The 17353-nt window shown below is 50.5% G+C and overlaps 8 protein-coding genes across 8 annotated transcripts; 3 read left to right on the forward strand and 5 right to left on the reverse strand.

Moving 5' to 3' along the window:
• Positions 1 to 212: 212 nt before the first annotated feature.
• On the reverse strand, positions 213 to 4055 carry pex1 (AAA family ATPase peroxin 1; the record flags this gene model as incomplete). The annotated part of the gene is made up of 4 exons (XM_041693835.1): positions 213 to 3451; positions 3507 to 3585; positions 3638 to 3880; positions 3945 to 4055. The coding sequence occupies 4 exons, from the start codon at positions 4053 to 4055 to the stop codon at positions 213 to 215; spliced, it is 3672 nt and encodes a 1223-aa protein (XP_041550402.1).
• Positions 4056 to 4516: 461 nt separating this feature from the next.
• MCM7 (DNA replication licensing factor MCM7) lies at positions 4517 to 7118 on the forward strand (the record flags this gene model as incomplete). Its single annotated transcript, XM_041693846.1, has 4 exons — positions 4517 to 4831; positions 4890 to 5020; positions 5073 to 6990; positions 7050 to 7118. 4 exons carry the CDS (start codon positions 4517 to 4519, stop codon positions 7116 to 7118), a joined length of 2433 nt encoding a protein of 810 aa, XP_041550403.1.
• Positions 7119 to 7688: 570 nt separating this feature from the next.
• APUU_11038A (putative adhesin) lies at positions 7689 to 8054 on the reverse strand (the record flags this gene model as incomplete). Its single annotated transcript, XM_041693857.1, has 1 exon — positions 7689 to 8054. One exon carries the CDS (start codon positions 8052 to 8054, stop codon positions 7689 to 7691), a length of 366 nt encoding a protein of 121 aa, XP_041550404.1.
• Positions 8055 to 9241: 1187 nt separating this feature from the next.
• Positions 9242 to 10644, reverse strand: APUU_11039A (ATP-dependent (S)-NAD(P)H-hydrate dehydratase; the record flags this gene model as incomplete). Its single annotated transcript, XM_041693868.1, has 6 exons — positions 9242 to 10123; positions 10180 to 10212; positions 10269 to 10279; positions 10337 to 10383; positions 10439 to 10478; positions 10551 to 10644. 6 exons carry the CDS (start codon positions 10642 to 10644, stop codon positions 9242 to 9244), a joined length of 1107 nt encoding a protein of 368 aa, XP_041550405.1.
• Positions 10645 to 11251: 607 nt separating this feature from the next.
• Positions 11252 to 12308, reverse strand: APUU_11040A (uncharacterized protein; the record flags this gene model as incomplete). The annotated part of the gene is made up of 2 exons (XM_041693880.1): positions 11252 to 12250; positions 12303 to 12308. The coding sequence occupies 2 exons, from the start codon at positions 12306 to 12308 to the stop codon at positions 11252 to 11254; spliced, it is 1005 nt and encodes a 334-aa protein (XP_041550406.1).
• Positions 12309 to 12913: 605 nt separating this feature from the next.
• Positions 12914 to 13302, forward strand: aspf8 (ribosomal protein P2; the record flags this gene model as incomplete). Its single annotated transcript, XM_041693891.1, has 2 exons — positions 12914 to 13072; positions 13135 to 13302. The coding sequence occupies 2 exons, from the start codon at positions 12914 to 12916 to the stop codon at positions 13300 to 13302; spliced, it is 327 nt and encodes a 108-aa protein (XP_041550407.1).
• Positions 13303 to 13875: 573 nt separating this feature from the next.
• RPS15 (40S ribosomal protein uS19) lies at positions 13876 to 14715 on the forward strand (the record flags this gene model as incomplete). Its single annotated transcript, XM_041693902.1, has 4 exons — positions 13876 to 13893; positions 13960 to 13978; positions 14229 to 14583; positions 14646 to 14715. The coding sequence occupies 4 exons, from the start codon at positions 13876 to 13878 to the stop codon at positions 14713 to 14715; spliced, it is 462 nt and encodes a 153-aa protein (XP_041550408.1).
• A 413-nt stretch (positions 14716 to 15128) lies between these two features.
• APUU_11043A (S-adenosylmethionine-dependent methyltransferase) lies at positions 15129 to 16785 on the reverse strand (the record flags this gene model as incomplete). Its single annotated transcript, XM_041693913.1, has 3 exons — positions 15129 to 16052; positions 16136 to 16441; positions 16510 to 16785. 3 exons carry the CDS (start codon positions 16783 to 16785, stop codon positions 15129 to 15131), a joined length of 1506 nt encoding a protein of 501 aa, XP_041550409.1.
• Positions 16786 to 17353: the final 568 nt, after the last annotated feature.

Here is a 17353-nt window from a genome sequence, read left to right on the forward strand (position 1 = left end):
GATTTCATTTATATTCACGAAGTATATAAATTCACCGCAATCAAGCATAATCTGACCCATGACGACACTCCAAACCCCGCTCGGTATTCCGACCGTACAATCTCTACCGCAGTGGAACCAGCCGTGGAGTACACAGCCAACCGCACAGTGCACAATATGTGAATACTAATCAATAATGTACAATCAATGCTGTCATCTATCTCTATCTTATTCTACATCAGACTCGTTCGTCCTCCGACTTCTCGTCCCCCTTCTCCGTTCGGCATCTCGCCGTCGCGGCCCTCGACAAACTCCCGGTAGATCGCAAGTAGGCGCCTGCGCTCAGCTGAACTGAGCGAACTGCGCGTCGTATTCAAGGACCGCTCCATGTGTTCCCATCGAACTATAATCTCTTCACGAATCTCATCCGAGCCTTTCTCGTTGGGGTTGCTCGTTGCGTTGGTTGGGGCTGGGTTGGCGCCCCCTTGCTCTAGTTGCCTTTGACGGCGTCGTGCGTTTTTCAGCGCATCAAGCTTGGATGCCACCACTGCTGGTGCCGGCATTGCCGCAGACCCAGCCCGCTGTTCCAAATCGGAGTACAGGAATTGGATAAACGAACGACTGCTTGTGCTGGGAGCGGAGGTCTTTGCGGTTTTCGCGGCCGGCTTGTCACCTGTTCGGTCTCCTAGAGCATCATGCACCGCTTCGAGATGAGCGTTATAAACTACCGCCTGTAAATCAGCACCGGAGAATCCTGCTGTGCGCTCTGCTACCTCATCTAGTCGGGTTACCACCTCTTCGCTCATTAGAAGCTTCTTGCTAACGGCTTGGATGATATCAGCCCGGTCAGCATGGTTAGGCATATCACAAAGCAGCGACTTGTCCAGACGACCTGGACGGAGCAACGCAGGATCAATTAAATCCGGCCGCGATGTTGCTGCGAGAACGTAGACTCCCGATAGACCCTCGGCACCGTCCATTTGTGTGAGAAGCTGGTTGACCACTCGATCTGTAACTCCAGTAGAGTCATGCCCACGTTTGGGTGCGATACTGTCAAACTCATCGAAGAAGAGGATACATGGTCGGGCAGCCTGTGCTCGTTCGAACAAATCTCGTACACTCTTTTCACTAGCACCGATGTATTTGTTGAGGATCTCTGGACCCTTAACGCTGATGAAATTGAGACCGCACTCGCCTGCCACAGCACTTGCCAGCATAGTTTTACCGCATCCAGGAAACCCGTAGAGTAGTAGACCGGACCGCAACCGCAATGGACACTGTGCGAAAATAGGAGCATATTTTGTGGGGTACTGCAAAGTCTCCAGCAGCATCTTGCGAGTCTCGTGCAGGCCACCAATGGAGGAGAAAGTTGTGGTGGATGAAGTGAGGGTCACATTGCGAAGCGACGCTGGGGTAAAGTCCTTGATGGCACTATCGAAATCTTTTAACCCGAGCGTGACTGCCTTTGAATCATCCGATGACTCGGTAACAGATCTAATGAGGGCTTCATTGCGTGCGCGGGCAACCAACAGGACCAAGTCCCCGGGCATAAACCCGTCGGTCTTACCAGCCAAGTCGAGGAAGTCGACATCCCGCGCCAGGATGAACCCATCGCCACCAGACGAGCTTGGACGGCTTCCCGGATTTGAAGGATCCAACCAAGAGTCATTAGTAGATGAACTAGCGGCTCTCGTGTGGCCATTGGTGGCTGGTCCGGCTTCTGCTGTGGTGCCCGCGGCTCCACGGTCTTGACTCGTGAGGTGCTCCAGCACTTTGCGTCGCCCTTCTTTGTCCGGGGCCCTGAGGTGAATTACTTCTCGAACCACATGACCTCCCACAATAACGTTGTTCAACGACTCCTTGGACTGCGCTGTTGCGAGAAGAACAACCCCTGAGTTCATAGAGCAGAACTCGTGTACCATGGAGCAAATCACTTCACTGTTTTGACGGCTACGGCCATTGTCTCCTCCCACTTGCAATTCAGTTTCCACTGGGCACAACTTGTCAAGATCGTCAAGAACCACAGCGGATTTTCCACCAAGCCGGGCACACCAGGCTGCGGACATGAATAAACGGGTCAAAGTCTCCTTGATATTGGAGATTCGAGTCTCGTCAGTCACAAGTTTACGGCAGGAGAAGTACTTCACATTGAAGAGAGACTCTTTTTGTAAACGATGGGCCAAGAGTTGTCCCAGGACAGTCTTTCCAGATCCAAGACCTCCGGTTACCAAAACAGAGCAGGATTTGGAGAGATTGTCTAATGCTTGCGAAATGACTTGGTCGATGCCAACCATGGGGGGTGCAGTAGCCGGTATTGGGTCCTCCATGGCGAGACTCAACGCATTCTGTTCGGCTGGTTTTGGTATTTCTGCCTGAATTTCAAGAGGCAGCTTCGCGTCAGAACCTAACAACCACCCAAACTCTGACTTTGATGAATCAGAGTTGCTCTTCAAGGGAGGATCAAAACGAATTATAGCCCCATCGAATGCAGACACGGTTGGTTGGTTATCGGATTTCGGAAGAACCATACCATCAGTCAGGGGTCCTGTGAGTAGGCCCTTGCCTGAACCCGTGCTGCCGTAGAGAACCTTGATACGCTCCGCTAATGCATCCTTTGCGGCGATTGTATCGGATCCAAATTTCAACCCGTCCTTCCGCTTTGATACGTCCGTTAGGAACGGATAGACTTTGAGTGATTTGGTAGCGGACCGTTGCAATGGCGGAGGTGCTGCCTCAACGCGAATGATGCCACCTACCATCCCCTCTGTCCCTATTGCGGAGCAAAGGACTGAAGAAAGGGCGGCATTTTGAGTGTCCGGTGCATCAACCCAGGGAATCAACTTGGCCACAAGTTTGGTCGTAGGGGTGCCAGCATCACTAGCCTTTTGTTCCGCTTGACTCATTTGCTGCTGAGGGTCCGGTGGTGGCTTCAACCCAGAGGGCTGAACCAATGTGACACATGCCCAAGTAGCGCCGCGGAGTTCATTCGTTGCCAGCACATCAGGGTCGAGCCAGAGGCGGAAGCCCTCGTTATCATCCTCTTCGGACTCTTCATCGAAATACTGATCCGACCATTGGCGATCAAGTCCTCTAAAGTAAAGCGCACCTCGGCTAGTCTCGGATTTGGTGCTTCTACCACGTACGGTACTTCCTCCACTGCTTCGTCCGCCAGCACTTCTCTTGCTGCTGCCAGTGACACTCCGGTTGTCACCGCGCGACACCCGCGTATTTGCCTTCGGACGAGTCTTGGGCGCGACAATAACCTCGGCATCAGGGGCAATCTTAGCGAATGGAGATGTATTCGACGGAGCAGGAGTCAGCGACGTAATGACTATATTCGCCGTAGATGTGGGAGACAGATGTAACGCTAGGGGATGCATATGATCGGCTTGCGACGTGTACGTAGGATTTGGCAAAGCGCGGATTTGTGACAAGAGATTGAGTTCCAAGAACGTCGCGTGAAGTTCGATGACTGGAGATATAATCAGCGACTGAATGCGGGCGCCAAGAGGGAATTGCAAACATACTCTCCCAATCTTCTGGTGTCAAAGGTTCAATATTGATCGTATGAGCTACCGGGGGATCGAGGTGAATAAATATGCCGACCTAAAACATCATCAGCACTACGAGAGTTGTTCAAACAGCGAAATACGCTTACTCTCTGTCCCTCACTCAAGCCGAGGACCCTCCCAAACGTGGTATCCAACTCAACCGTAGAAGCATCTTGCTCCCTTGTAGAGGATGAGTTGTTGATGCCATCTCTTCCTACAACAGGGGCAATTCTGCGTTTGCTCGGCATTCCTGTCCACCCTAGGTAACATGATCGCGGGGTATTGCTGCCATTGTTGGCGCGCCCAACGGTCGGGCGAAATTGTAGCTCGACAATCACATTCTGTGCAGTCTGGTAGACAGTCAGATGCTACTCATACTCTTAAATGCGGGAAAGTAGAGCGAGATGGGCTTACTGTGTTCGCGTTGACCAACAGAGAAACCAGCGAAGGCGGCAAGTTCACGAGGCAGTTCTTTAGAGGGACCAATGCGACCTCAGCGGTAGTGGAGGGCTTTCTGGGCGCCATTCTCAGGCGCACACTGGCAGGTTCTTGCCGGTCAAGGGCAGCGCAGAATATACAGAACCAAGAGGCAGTGAAGAAAGGGAAACGTGGATTGGGGGCATGAAAAGGAAGGCCAGCGCCGGCTTCGACCCCGGACTCCGCAGATCAAGTGCACGTCCGGCCGAGCCGAGTTGTTCCTCGATGTCGGACCGAGACTTTTTCCGCTCCGTTTCACGTGTTTCCACTTTTCTCGTTTGGGAATCGCGTTGCTGCCTTGTAAAAACGGCATGAATACCGGCGACGCGTTGTTCGCGTCCGCGACGTGCTTCGGGCCTCAGGCTGCAAATTCAACTCCTTTGCTGGTGAAATCTGTCTGGCGCCCAGCCTTCGTTTAAGTTACAAATTCCGCAACACCTAAGCCCCTCTTCTTGCAGAGCTTCCGGACACACAATTGAACCAGCTGTTCCTGTCGCGGTCGCTCCATCATGGCTTTAAACCAGTACCCTGCCCCTGTTGATTACAATGGGCAGCTTGACGCCTTCAAGGATTTCCTCAAGCACTTCAAAACCTTGGAATCAGCCTCCGCATCAGCAGCGACGGAAGCTATTCAGGACCTAAACCTTGACGAAGATGGCACCAGCGACGAGTACGACTTTATGGATGACGCTGATGAGAGTGGAGCGCAGAGCAGAGGAGCGCGCCGGAACAAGGAACCAAAGCTCAAGTACATGCAGATGCTACAGGACGTCGCAGACCGCGAACGCTCCGACATTTTGATTGAGCTGGATGACCTGATTACTGTGGGTGCTATTTTCGACCTATCGTACGAAAACAATGTCTAACTGTGTCCTGGATTAGTATGAGAGATCGCTCCCCGAAGAAGTCCAGTTGAAGCTTAGCGATTCCGTCCAAAAAAATGCCAAACGCTACGTTGAGGTTATGTCTCAGGCGGTTGATGCCATAATGCCCAAGGAGACTAAGGAAATCACGTAAGTTGCTATGTTTACAGATGTAATAGACTTGGCGCTGAACTGCCAACAGGTTCAAAGATGATGTTCTCGATGTGATCATGTCGCAGCGCGAAAAACGCAACGAGGCCATGACAATGGCTGCGGAAGCCGATATGGACGCCGCATTGCCACCCTCGATGTTCCCCGCGGAACTGACTCGCCGATACACCCTGAATTTCAAGCCCCCTACCCCCTCTGGGTCCAGCAGCGAACGTGCCTCCAAAGCACTCGCCGTGCGGAATGTACGCGCAGAGCATCTTGGTAACCTCATTACAGTCCGCGGTATCACAACACGAGTATCAGATGTTAAACCGGCTGTCCAGATTAATGCCTATACTTGTGACCGCTGTGGAAACGAGGTATTCCAGCCAGTGACAACGAAGCAGTTCACTCCGATGACTGAGTGCGTGTCACCCGAGTGCAAAGAAAACAACACCAAAGGTCAACTCTTCCTCTCTACTAGGGCGTCCAAGTTCATTCCTTTCCAGGAAGTCAAGATCCAAGAGATGGCGGACCAAGTGCCTGTTGGTCACATCCCACGAACCATGACAGTTAACTGCTCCGGATCGCTTACGCGGCAGCTCAACCCCGGTGATATGGTGGATATTGCCGGTATCTTCCTTCCAACCCCGTACACCGGTTTTAGAGCGATCCGCGCAGGGTTACTCACAGATACTTACCTCGAAGCTCAGCATGTCACGCAGCACAAGAAGTCATATACCGACATCGGTATGGACAGCCGAACCCTCCGCAAGATTGAACAATACCAGAACTCTGGCAATATGTATGAATACCTGGCGCGATCAATCGCCCCTGAAATCTACGGCCATTTGGACGTTAAGAAGGCGCTCCTTTTGCTCCTCATTGGCGGTGTCACAAAAGAAATGGGGGACGGGATGCATATTCGTGGAGATATCAACATATGTCTGATGGGTGACCCTGGTGTTGCCAAATCGCAGTTGTTAAAGTACATTGCCAAGGTCGCACCGAGAGGCGTGTACACCACTGGTCGTGGTAGCAGTGGTGTCGGTCTCACAGCCGCAGTCATGCGTGACCCTGTTACGGATGAGATGGTGCTTGAGGGAGGAGCTCTCGTGCTAGCAGATAACGGTATTTGCTGTATCGATGAATTCGACAAGATGGAGGACGGAGACCGAACTGCAATCCACGAAGTCATGGAACAGCAAACCATCTCAATTTCCAAGGCAGGAATAACCACCACCCTTAATGCCCGTACCTCTATTCTTGCCGCAGCGAATCCGCTGTACGGCCGATACAACCCACGAGTATCCCCCGTTGAAAATATCAATCTGCCCGCAGCTTTGCTCTCGCGTTTCGACGTGATGTTCCTCATTCTTGACACTCCCTCCCAGGAAGGAGACGAGGAGCTGGCCAACCACGTCACTTACGTCCACATGCACAACAAGCACCCCGAAAACGAAGATTCGGGTGTCATTTTCTCGCCCCACGAAGTCCGTCAGTACATCGCCAAGGCACGAACATACCGACCGGTCGTTCCCTCGAGAATCTCGGACTACATGGTCGGAGCTTACGTGCAGATGAGGAAGCGGCAGAAGCGCGACGAAGCAAACAAGAAGCAGTTCTCTCACGTTACCCCTCGTACTTTGCTCGGTGTTGTCCGTGTCTCCCAAGCTCTTGCCCGACTTCGGTTCAGTGAGGAAGTCGAGACTTCAGACGTTGACGAGGCCCTCCGTCTGGTCGAGGTCAGCAGGGCATCTCTGACCAATGACGGCCAGGCCCACCTTGACCAGACCCCAACGTCCAAAATCTACAACCTCATTCGCAGCATGCACGAAAGCGGTGCAGCAGCCGTTGGAGACGGTGAAGAGGGCGAGCTCAACCTGAGGAGGATTCGGGAGAGAGTCCTGGCCAAGGGTTTCACTGAAGACCAGCTCTCAACGACGATTGAAGAATATCAAAGTTCTAACGTAAGTTTTCTAATCTCCCCTTGGTATTGCTTTGGACCACCCGCTGACATTCCGCTTAGATCTGGCAAGTCATCGCCAACGGAACGCGTCTTGTCTTCCTTGACAATGTGGATGATATGGACATGTAATGAGAAATTTACCCTACTGAATTTTCTGGGCCTTTACGTTATTGCTAGCTTGATTATTTATATTGGTCTTCAAAGAGTAGTGCATGAGGCGGGTCGAATTGGACCGGTGTTTCGGTGTATCGTTGGCTATTTTTATGTTTATTTTCCTTTTCTTGTTCTATGAAATGATCTGGAATATCTGTTATCATTTGCCTTCTACAGCAAGTCAGATCGATATATAATAGAACTTCATGGTATACCTATTATACCTGAACTGGCCAGTGAGATGTAGTATGCCCCCAATTCCAGCGAATTTCAAAACATACCCACAGTAATATCAGCGCTTCCTTCTTAAAGTTGAGGGCCACTCAATAAGTGAAGTGAGCAAGATATATATCAGGGTTTAGTTTTTGTGTATTATATATAGTTGAAATTCGTTCATTCTCGTTGAAGATCCTATTTGAGGGGCAACAGCTCAAAACCGAGAAATATATCATCAAGGAGTGTTATAGTGCTATATATTTCACCGAGAAGATAACTCAAGTTCCAGTTCCAGCACCAATTCATCCATTACCCATCCACATACCCAAATCAAACAGTACACTTATCATAGATCGGCACCTCAGCACAAAGCTGGGAACTGGCACCATACGGGTTATCGCACAGCGTGTTGCACTCGGTAGACTCTGGCGTAAAGACCAGGAACTCATAGTCCGGCATGGCGAGGCGGAACTGCTTCGAGATGTCGTTGTTGTGCTTCGACGCTTTGTATCCGGCGCGGCATGCGCAGTGGAAGCGGCTGCCGGTGTTGATGCACGAGGTTGTGATGTCGCAGTGATTCTCGCCGGAGATAGGGTTGCAGGTTCCGCACTTGGGGGGTGGCCTGGGGTGAGGGTTTGCGCTCACAACGGAGGCTGTGGCTAGCAGAAGGGTGCTGAGGAGAGTGAGAGACTTCATGGTTGTTTATGATTGGGACTTGGTTGAGTTGGAATGAGGTAAGGCTGAGGAAGCTTTGCTTGAAGACTCTGGTAACGAGGGACTCTTTTCAGAATACCTAGACCTTTATATACCTCGACCGGATATATTTTTGGAACTGGAATCGGCTCTCGTCGGGCTGAGATGGCTAGATGGAGGGGATATGTGATATGTGGTGCAGCGTATACCCCCATTGCAACCAGTCTGCAAGCCCTAAGCAATCCATGGTAAAGTCAGGATCGGAGCTCGATCCAATGAGCCGGATCGCCGTGTCACGAGAAGCCGGGAACCGACAAAGAAGGATCTAGAGGCTGAGACATGTTTTTCTCGATGTGCTGGCGTAGTGCAGACTGCATCGCGAGCGAGCCCTTCTGAACGGCTGAACCAGAAAGCCACTGTGTGCCAGGGGTGAGGAACTGGCTTGGATACGAGATCTTGCGTCACGACAAGACTAGACATCGGCCTGGATTGCTCTGCGAATTGTTTATGGGCAGGTAATTTGTTATTTGGATACCACACGCGAACGAAGTATTCCAGCCCGACAATGTAGATACAAACAAGATGATTGACATAGCTTGGTGAAGGAGTTCCTGCGGATGATTTCCTCGCTCTCGAAGCGAATTGCCTGTCAGCGGAAATATTGGTGGTCTGATCATGAACGAAGGATGGAGACTGCTTACTACCAATCGTTGTTTGTTTTTTGGAGCATGGACACTGAACCGGTCCTGCGGGGTGAGACATTCCAGCCTCATAAAAAGAGGCGAGGTCTGGGGATGTCGAGAACCCCGGAATGTGGGCAACGGAGAGTTTGGAACTTGGCAAATAACAAGAGCTGCAAAACGAGGTCTCCGCGGCTAGGGCTTCCAACCTTGGAAGACTTTGGCATGGCAGATGTGGATGCATCAGATTGGTTCGCATGAGAGACACCAATCTATTTGGCTGGAATAGTATTTTTGTTCCCGGGCTGTCAGCTGGCTGGTGAAGTCAAGACTTGTGCGCGAATATCTACAGAAACCTGGTATGATGGCTTCATAAACCGTAAATGCCCGGAAATGGACGGAAATGTACAAAAGAAGAAATCACTGCGAATCGGCCGACATGCTAATTCTTGTCAGATTATAGGCAGGCTCTGTGAGTAGACACAGAGAGACCATCACACTAGCTATGTCCTAAAGATGCACCTTGGATCCTTCAGGCTCCCCAATGAGCGTCAAGAAACTGTCGTGGACTTCCTCGGTGAGATCACTCGCTTGCATGCTTCTCCCCTTTGCCTTGAAAGCCCGGCGAGAACATTCTCTCGTAATAGCGCTGCCCGCCCATGCAATAAGCAGCAATGTTGTCGCCGGGGACATCCTCTTCTCCGATTCCAGCTCCGCTTGGATTTCCTGCTTGGACTGCGCCTCCTTTGAGCTCTCTTGCTCGCCAGAATCCCATAGTGCATTGTGGTAAGCTGCTCTCCAACCCATCAGCGTCCCCAGTGAACCAGTGAGGGTGTCTCCCTGACCACCACTACGCTTCAACCCTCCCCTGATATCGGAGACAATGCTCGTAACCCCATTCGAGATCACGTCGTGCGGTCCCTTCTGGACGATGGTGACGCCACCAAGGGCCTTCGAGAGCTTTTCGCACGCCTCTGCTTCCCGGCTCGTCTTGTCTTCCTCACCCTCGTCGCCAGAGATCTGAGCTAGACTTGGGACATCAATCCCAAGAGCCTTGGCTAGGCGGCTGAACTCGTTGACGTTGGGAGTCAAAATGCACTCCTTGTATCCCTTCACAATGTCTGGATCCTCTGTAACCAAAAGAAGTCCATCCGCATCCAGGATAAACGGTATTGAGCGGGACCGTGCTTCCTTCATTACTTCCCTGACTACCTGGAGCGTAACCCCATCTCGGCCCAGACCGGGCCCAATAACAAGTGCATGAAGCCTGGAAAGCATTGAGATGATAGGACTTGCTAAGCTCGGAGCATCGATGGAGTTCGGGTCTTTAACTGAGTTGCTGCTCGGTAAGATCGGGTGCACCATCAGGTTTGGGGAATATGATTTGATGACCTGGAGTTTGAGTATGAATACTATTCGAGGGTTTAATCTTGGACAGAGGAGCTTACGGTAGCAGCAGAGTTCTCGCAAATAACATGGCTCTACGTGGAAATCATTAGCTAACACGCGCAAACCGAGCCAGATAGCGCAGTCGTACCATATCACATCCTGGTGTGTAGTTAGTATAGCAAAATCGAAGGTCGGGATAAGCATAAGCTTAAATACCTAGTCTTGCTGACGCCATGGCAGAGAAGTATGGTGCACCTGTGTAGCTGGTTGGGTTCAGCTCAATCCGCTTGTCTGCGCCATGGAGCAGAGAAAACATACTCGAGAGAGCCCCCTATAACAGCGATTCGACCCTGTTGTCCTGCAATTATACGCTCTTAATATATTATCCTAAGAGGGCCACACCGTGTATCTGGACCAAGCGATCACTTACCCTTGTGGAATTTCTCCAGCATTGGAGGGACGATCTTGCGGGCTCTTTTGAATAGCACCTTGGAAGGCACTGAGATATGATGAACCTTGTCCATGATCACGAAATATCTAAGTATACGGTTAAAGTGTGGGACGTGGGAAAGATTGTTGTGTAAAGATAAAGCCCCGCGAGGGTGAAGGTGAGGAATGTTGATTGAGAGCTGATGAGCCAGTGATGTCAGCGCCTGGTGGGGCTGATGCAATCAGGGCTCTATACTAGATTTTATAGACTACGAAGCAATGGGAATTTTTTGTTGCAGAGAAATGAAGGAGAACTAAGGTACTAGACTCTCGAAGAATGGTTATAAAAATAAGAATCTACACCGAATCTACCTAAGTAATATGAACAATGACGCCTGCGTATCAGCCATAATGCAAAACAGAAAGTTGGCGGGGAGAACAGTGTTGTCCCCATCTACCAATACCTTAACGCTCGCTGATGCTTGAAAATAATATGTTAACAAGAAATAAACCAAGACGTATAAAGTAACTCAAGAAGGTGAGAGGCATATCAAGTGTAATAAACAAAGCCACTTCTGCAATGCACCCCCGGGTATTCCATGCTGATGCTCCGGTTCCAAATTGAACAGTCGAATGATAACCGATAAGATAAGAAATGAAAAAGTTGAAATATGTAGTCGGGAAGGGCGAAGAGAGTTGCAGTTAGTGCCTCTTAGACGCCAGCGAAGCGAGTTTGTTGCGGCGTTCCATCTTGTCCTTCTTAGCTGCAGCCTCTGCAAGCATGTCTGCTTCATCCTCACGTCTGGCTGCAGCCAGCGCCAATGCTTCCTCTTGCTCCACATCACCTATACCCGCCTCCATGTCGGAAGATTCTGAGTAGTAGTCGTCATAGCCATCCGCGTATTCACCCTCGTCTTCTTCATCTGTTCCAAGATATTCGTCTCCCCGTGATCGTTTATTTGCCCTGAACTGACCCCGGCGATCGCCATTTCGACTCGGAAGATTGGCAGTGCCACGGTATTCTAGCTGGGAAGGCGGCGGCCTTGCAGTGCCCTTGTAGGTTGGCTCTTCAGTTTCTTGTTTGTTGCCAGACTTTAGATTTCCAAATTTGCCAGCTGCAGATGTGGCAGAAGAAGAGCCCCCCCGCTTTGCCTGTTTGGTGTCTTTCTCCTTCGCCTGTGCCTCCATCAACCGTTTCTTGCGCTCCATTTTGCTCAGCTTCTCCTTGGGCACTGATTGATGTTTGAACATCCCCACCTGGGTGGGAGCATTCTGTTGCGCAGCTTTTGCCTTTGCCATTAGTTCCGCATAGGAACCTTTTGGTGGAGGTTTTGATGAGACCGGCGGCGTCTTCCTGGCAGTCGCTACATTACTGCTAGCTGTGGATTTTGTTGGTTTTGTCATGGTAGTTGGGCGCTGGTTGGAGAGCGCTGGGGTATTTGTTGATTTCCCGGGCGCTGGTCTGGAGGGGATCTTTGCCTCAGGCTTCTGGTTCCGTGGCAGGGGCTCCTCGGCTTTTCGTTTTGTCCCCGCTGGGACTCCATTCTTTCGCTCGACAGTGGCAGGACGACCCGTAGGCGTTGATTTGCGAGTCTCTGGTTTCAAATTTGATGACGAGATAGAAGGAGATGGCGCGGGAGAGGATGTAGGAATCGGTTTCGGTTTGCCCGTCTCGATGGACGAGAGGACAGAATCGAGGAACTGGGCATGGGTCAGTGGCAACTTCAAAAGACTAGGGCATCGGATTACTTACACTCATTTTTGTCGCCGACCTCTTGATCGACCTTAGATCAAGCGAGGGCGAGGATGAGGTATTTATGCAAGCAGTTTCACCGTCGGTGGTCGGTGCGAACAGGCAGCTTCATGACTCCGTCAGTGGACACCACCGGAGTAGTTCGATAGGTGATAAGCCTATTCACGTCCTTATCGTGGCTATGTCGAGCTGGCAAAAGGATTATGACGCCACCAGGTTATTTCGCCTGTTGGCAAGTGATCCTCAAGACATTCACACGAGGCTGGGTCTCGGGTTCACGAAAGATAAAGGACACCGTCAACCATGTTGTAGAAAGACCCAGTCACGTGAGCGTTGCGCCACACCACTCGCTTAGTCTGCCCCAGCCACGGGCACTAGCCACAACGCACTTTTCCGCTAATTTGGTGATCTTGAACTTTTCGCTTTTTTCCTTTCTAACCACGACATCAACTCAACCCCGAACTCGACGTTTCAGTCTCCGCCCAACTTGCGGTTAAATCGATTGATTCTCTTGTTCATTACACAAATTAAACGGTATGTGTTGCCGTCACTGGCACCGGAAGGCAGCTCGGAATGTCAATACTAATCGCTCGTTTTCAATATAGTTCAAAATGAAGCACCTCGCAGCCTACCTCCTCGTCGCCCTTGCTGGCAACGAGAGCCCCTCTGCTTCCGACATTAAGGAGGTTCTGTCCTCCGTCGGTGTTGACGCTGACAACGAGCGCCTCGAGAAGCTCATCGCTGAGCTCCAGGGCAAGGACATCAACGAGGTTCGTTTTGACAGATGCATTTGAAATACTTGGCCAGCAGACTAATGAAACCTCTTCTGCAGTTGATCGCTGAGGGTACCACCAAGCTCGCTTCCGTTCCCTCTGGCGGTGGTGGTGGTGCTGCCGCCCCCGCTGCTGGTGGCGCTGCCGCCGCTGAGGCCCCTGCTGCTGAGAAGGAGGAGGAGAAGGAGGAGTCCGACGAGGACATGGGCTTCGGTCTCTTCGACTAAGCGCATCAATCGCTTTCTTACAAAAAGTGGTATATTCGTGGGGGACAGGACTCTGGCTGTTAAATTCAATATTGGACAGAACACTGCTAGCCAAGCCTGCATATCTGCGGCTTGTGTAATGCTGTTACGAATTATGCATACGTGAGCTCGAAAGAGTGGTAGCCAATACAGATCGTCTGACCTCCCCGAATTGTCTACATGTGCCATATAGTAAATTAGTTTGAACTGTAGAGCGAACGGCTTCAAAATTGTACATAACCCGTAAATCGCCATCTACGATCCAATGAAACGGCAAGATTGCTATGAAAGAACTGAAAGCGATTGGAACAATGCTTGATAGGCCAGAATGGAGAGCCTTGACCAGGGCTCCATTTTCAAAGTTGTATTTCCCAAAGGAGTTAGCGTGGTAGGGCTTGACCCTTCGCTTAGACGAGCCCTTCCGCCCACCTCACCCAGAAGCGGTACAGTGAGCCCGCCGAACGTTCAACAGCGACACGCCATCCGACAACCATCGTCCTTTTCGCTTTTCGAGTTTCATTCGAGAAGCGACCTTGAGAGGAACAACCCGCCAAAATGTCTGACGTCGAATACGTGAGTTTTTCCCAGCCCTTGACGGACCGATATTAGATTCGAAAGGATGCTAACAAATTTCTCTAGAACGCCGAGGAGGCTGCCGGTACGTTGCATCTCGAAACAAACCCAATCCCAATCCCCCGTAATCCCCGTGAACATGCGCTGTGAAGAATTCTTGGATGGGCCGTTGCGAAGCTGGAACGAAATTTCGAAACTGGTTACAGGGAGATGATGGGAATGTTGTTATGTGGACAATGGGAAGCAGTCACCAACTCGCAGACGCAGCACAATTACACACACTCGAATAACGGAAATATGAGGACAAGCGCGCTGACAGGTTTCTACTTGGACAGAGATCAAGAAGAGAAGACAGTTCCGCAAGTTTACCTACCGCGGAATCGACCTCGACCAGCTCCTCGACCTCTCCTCCGAACAGCTCCGTGATGTCGTTCACGCTCGTGCCCGCAGACGCTTCAACCGCGGTCTGAAGCGCAAGCCCATGGGTCTCATCAAGAAGCTTCGCAAGGCCAAGCAGGAGGCCAAGCCGAACGAGAAGCCCGACCTCGTCAAGACTCACCTCCGTGACATGATCGTCGTCCCCGAGATGATTGGCTCCGTCATTGGTATCTACTCCGGTAAGGAGTTCAACCAGATCGAAGTCAAGCCTGAGATGGTTGGTCACTACCTTGGTGAATTCTCTATCTCTTAGTACGTATTCCGATTTCCCGATTATGAGAGTCACGTGGGATGAACGCTAACGCCCCCTACAGCAAGCCCGTCAAGCACGGTCGTCCCGGTATTGGTGCCACCCACTCTTCTCGTTTCATTCCCCTCAAGTAAAGAAGAAAAGCTTTGCTTGGTTGTTACGTGGAGGATTTGGGCGTACAGGAGAACAAAAATCAAAATACGAGAGGATCGGATGGATACCATTTGCGTTTGAATAGGGTTCATCTGCTTGTATGTCAAGTGCGGGTCAGCTTTTGCATCTCAATACAATGGTCTTGTCGGCATGAAAATCACGAGTCCTGCACCAAGGGATTCTATACCTGTCTCACCAGGTGGGAGGTAGGAGCCTGGCTCTTTCTAGTGTAGAAAGGGTCTAATTTAACGAAATTTATCTCATTTTCTTCAAATATTCGCCATGACTATGGAATGAGAGTAGACCAGTAACTACCCACGTAGTATTTGCAAGATATCAGTGACCCAGGATTGGCCTAACAGACCGTCCCCCATAACCTCTTCTCATGGCGCCTTCAACTGTTGTCACGGAGCACGCACTGGAAATAGTCACCGATGAGCTTCCCAAGCTTAGTCCACTGCGCTCTAATCTCGTCCCTCATGCTTCTCGGATCCAGCCCATGCTTCATGAACTCCTCATGCACGTTCGCAAAAGTCTTCCTCACTATGGTCCTAAACCCAGGAACGGTGCAATATTCCGCCTCCTTTGACACAAGCTCCGCCAGCAGTGTCCAAGTAAGCAATCCATAATCTAGACTGATTTCGCCAGCTCCAAGAAAATCCTCCCATCCACCTTTGACGAACTCTGGAAACGTAAGCTCGGGGAATTCCTGCGAGATTTGGAGTGTCACTTTCGCCAATGTCCATGCATGCACGGCGCGAATAGGATGCCCTTCATAAGGGTAAGCCACGGGGTCGATACGCGAGAACCGCAGCGCACAGTTCAAGAACGCGTGGTTGAGTCCGTTTTCAGAAATGTCCGACACGATTAGTTCGTCGAGGATAGAGACAAATGGTTGCTTTGTTTTGGGGCTCGCGCATGCAATAAGCGCCTGCAAGGTGACTGACAGCCTGTGTTTATCATCACCTGCCTTGCCAGATTGCAACAGGGCAAATGCGTGTTCGCAAACCTCTCCTGCGTCGCCAGTCGGCTCGGGGCTTTCATCGCTGGAGCACTTCTCACATTGACAGGTGAAGAAATATCTCTCGCGTAGCTCTTTCTGCCGGATGCGTTTGGGATATGTGGTGTCGACGTAGGATATGAATATCTGCTCATCTTTGGCGATGGGCCGAATGGCTTTGATGTAAAGTTCTGGGCCGTCGAATCCCACGACAGCATTGTATTCGCAGCTGTGGTTGATCAGGGCTGCGTAGGGGTGTATGTACAGACCAATCCGGTCGTAGAGTGCGTTTGTCAAGTTAAAGGAATTCAAATCAAACTGACACCGACAATCATTAGAACTGATGCAACTCAAAAAAGGTGCCCGCCCCATTCTTGTTAAATTGATCGAGTTGGGCTCACCTTTGCACCAAAATCAGACAGAAGCTCCTCTTCGATACCTGATTGTGAATACTGTTTGACAGCCTTCGAGGTGAGAGAGATGCGTTCCCACTGCTCCGGATTTCCTTCACGTATGTCCCGAATATGAGTCTCAAGAGTCTGGAACGACTCTAGTTCCTCTCGCGTGTAGTCATTCTTCTTCGCACCGATACGCAACACCATACGCATAATTGCTCTGGCATTGATAGGGAGAATTTTGGGGTGCAAGCCCTTGTAAATTGGACATTCGCGAGAATGAACTAGTTTCCAATCCTTTGCCTGACAAGTCTATACACACAAAGTCAGTTCAGACTTCATGGCTTCAAAAATTGAAAGAAAACCGCATAGATACGTACCGCATCGCAATACTTGACGACCTGGCATCCCGTACAAGCCTTCAACACAACCTTGTTATCGGGATCGGCTTCAAGTTGTCTTTTCCCAAAACACCCAGAGCAGGTATCAGCAAGTCGTGGTGTATCTAGCACCGCGACGTATGGACTTTGGATGTGCAGGACGTTATCACTAGGGCGAAAGTCACTGGAGGCAAAGAGACCTCTTCCTAGGCCGTTTGGAGCCGAGCCAGGGGCTGTTTGGGTCTGGAAAGATGACTGAGACGCTGAGCCAGACATGACTATTTTGAATTGATGTGTTAGAGAGATGATGTTTAGATCATTGTTTGTTCTAGTTTTGATGTTAGCTATGTATGGTCGGTCCTAGGTGAGGCTTGAGAGGTGACATACCGGGTTTGAGGGGTTCAAGAGCGACTGAGGGATTGTTGTTGAGGTCAATGAATTAAATACAGCAAGCCCGACTCTGAAAATTTTGAGCGAAAGGCCGGAGTGGGTGGTGGTGACGGTAAAGTGTTTTGAGACTGAGTTGTTGTGTTAGTGAAGATTGCTTTCCCCTCCGCCCTGAAAGAATTCTATGGTTTGCTACAAATCAAACTTCACTTTACAGCCGCTTATTTTTGAATCAGAAATTTATATTTATATTGGAAGTCGAGATTGGATATAATCACTATACTACAAATAGAAAACATACACTGCCAATGCTGCCAATTAATCAAATCATTCATAATATCCAGTTCAAATGTCTTTTCTCGCTCATACACGGCCCACATGTAAACTCCAGAAGAGCCGCGAAGCATCTAAACGATATGCGAAAGGAAGCGGAAGAGATGAAAAGCCATCGCAATGA

This window comes from Aspergillus puulaauensis, chromosome 1 (genome assembly GCF_016861865.1).
Source record: "Aspergillus puulaauensis MK2 DNA, chromosome 1, nearly complete sequence".
Lineage (NCBI taxonomy): Eukaryota > Fungi > Ascomycota > Eurotiomycetes > Eurotiales > Aspergillaceae > Aspergillus > Aspergillus puulaauensis.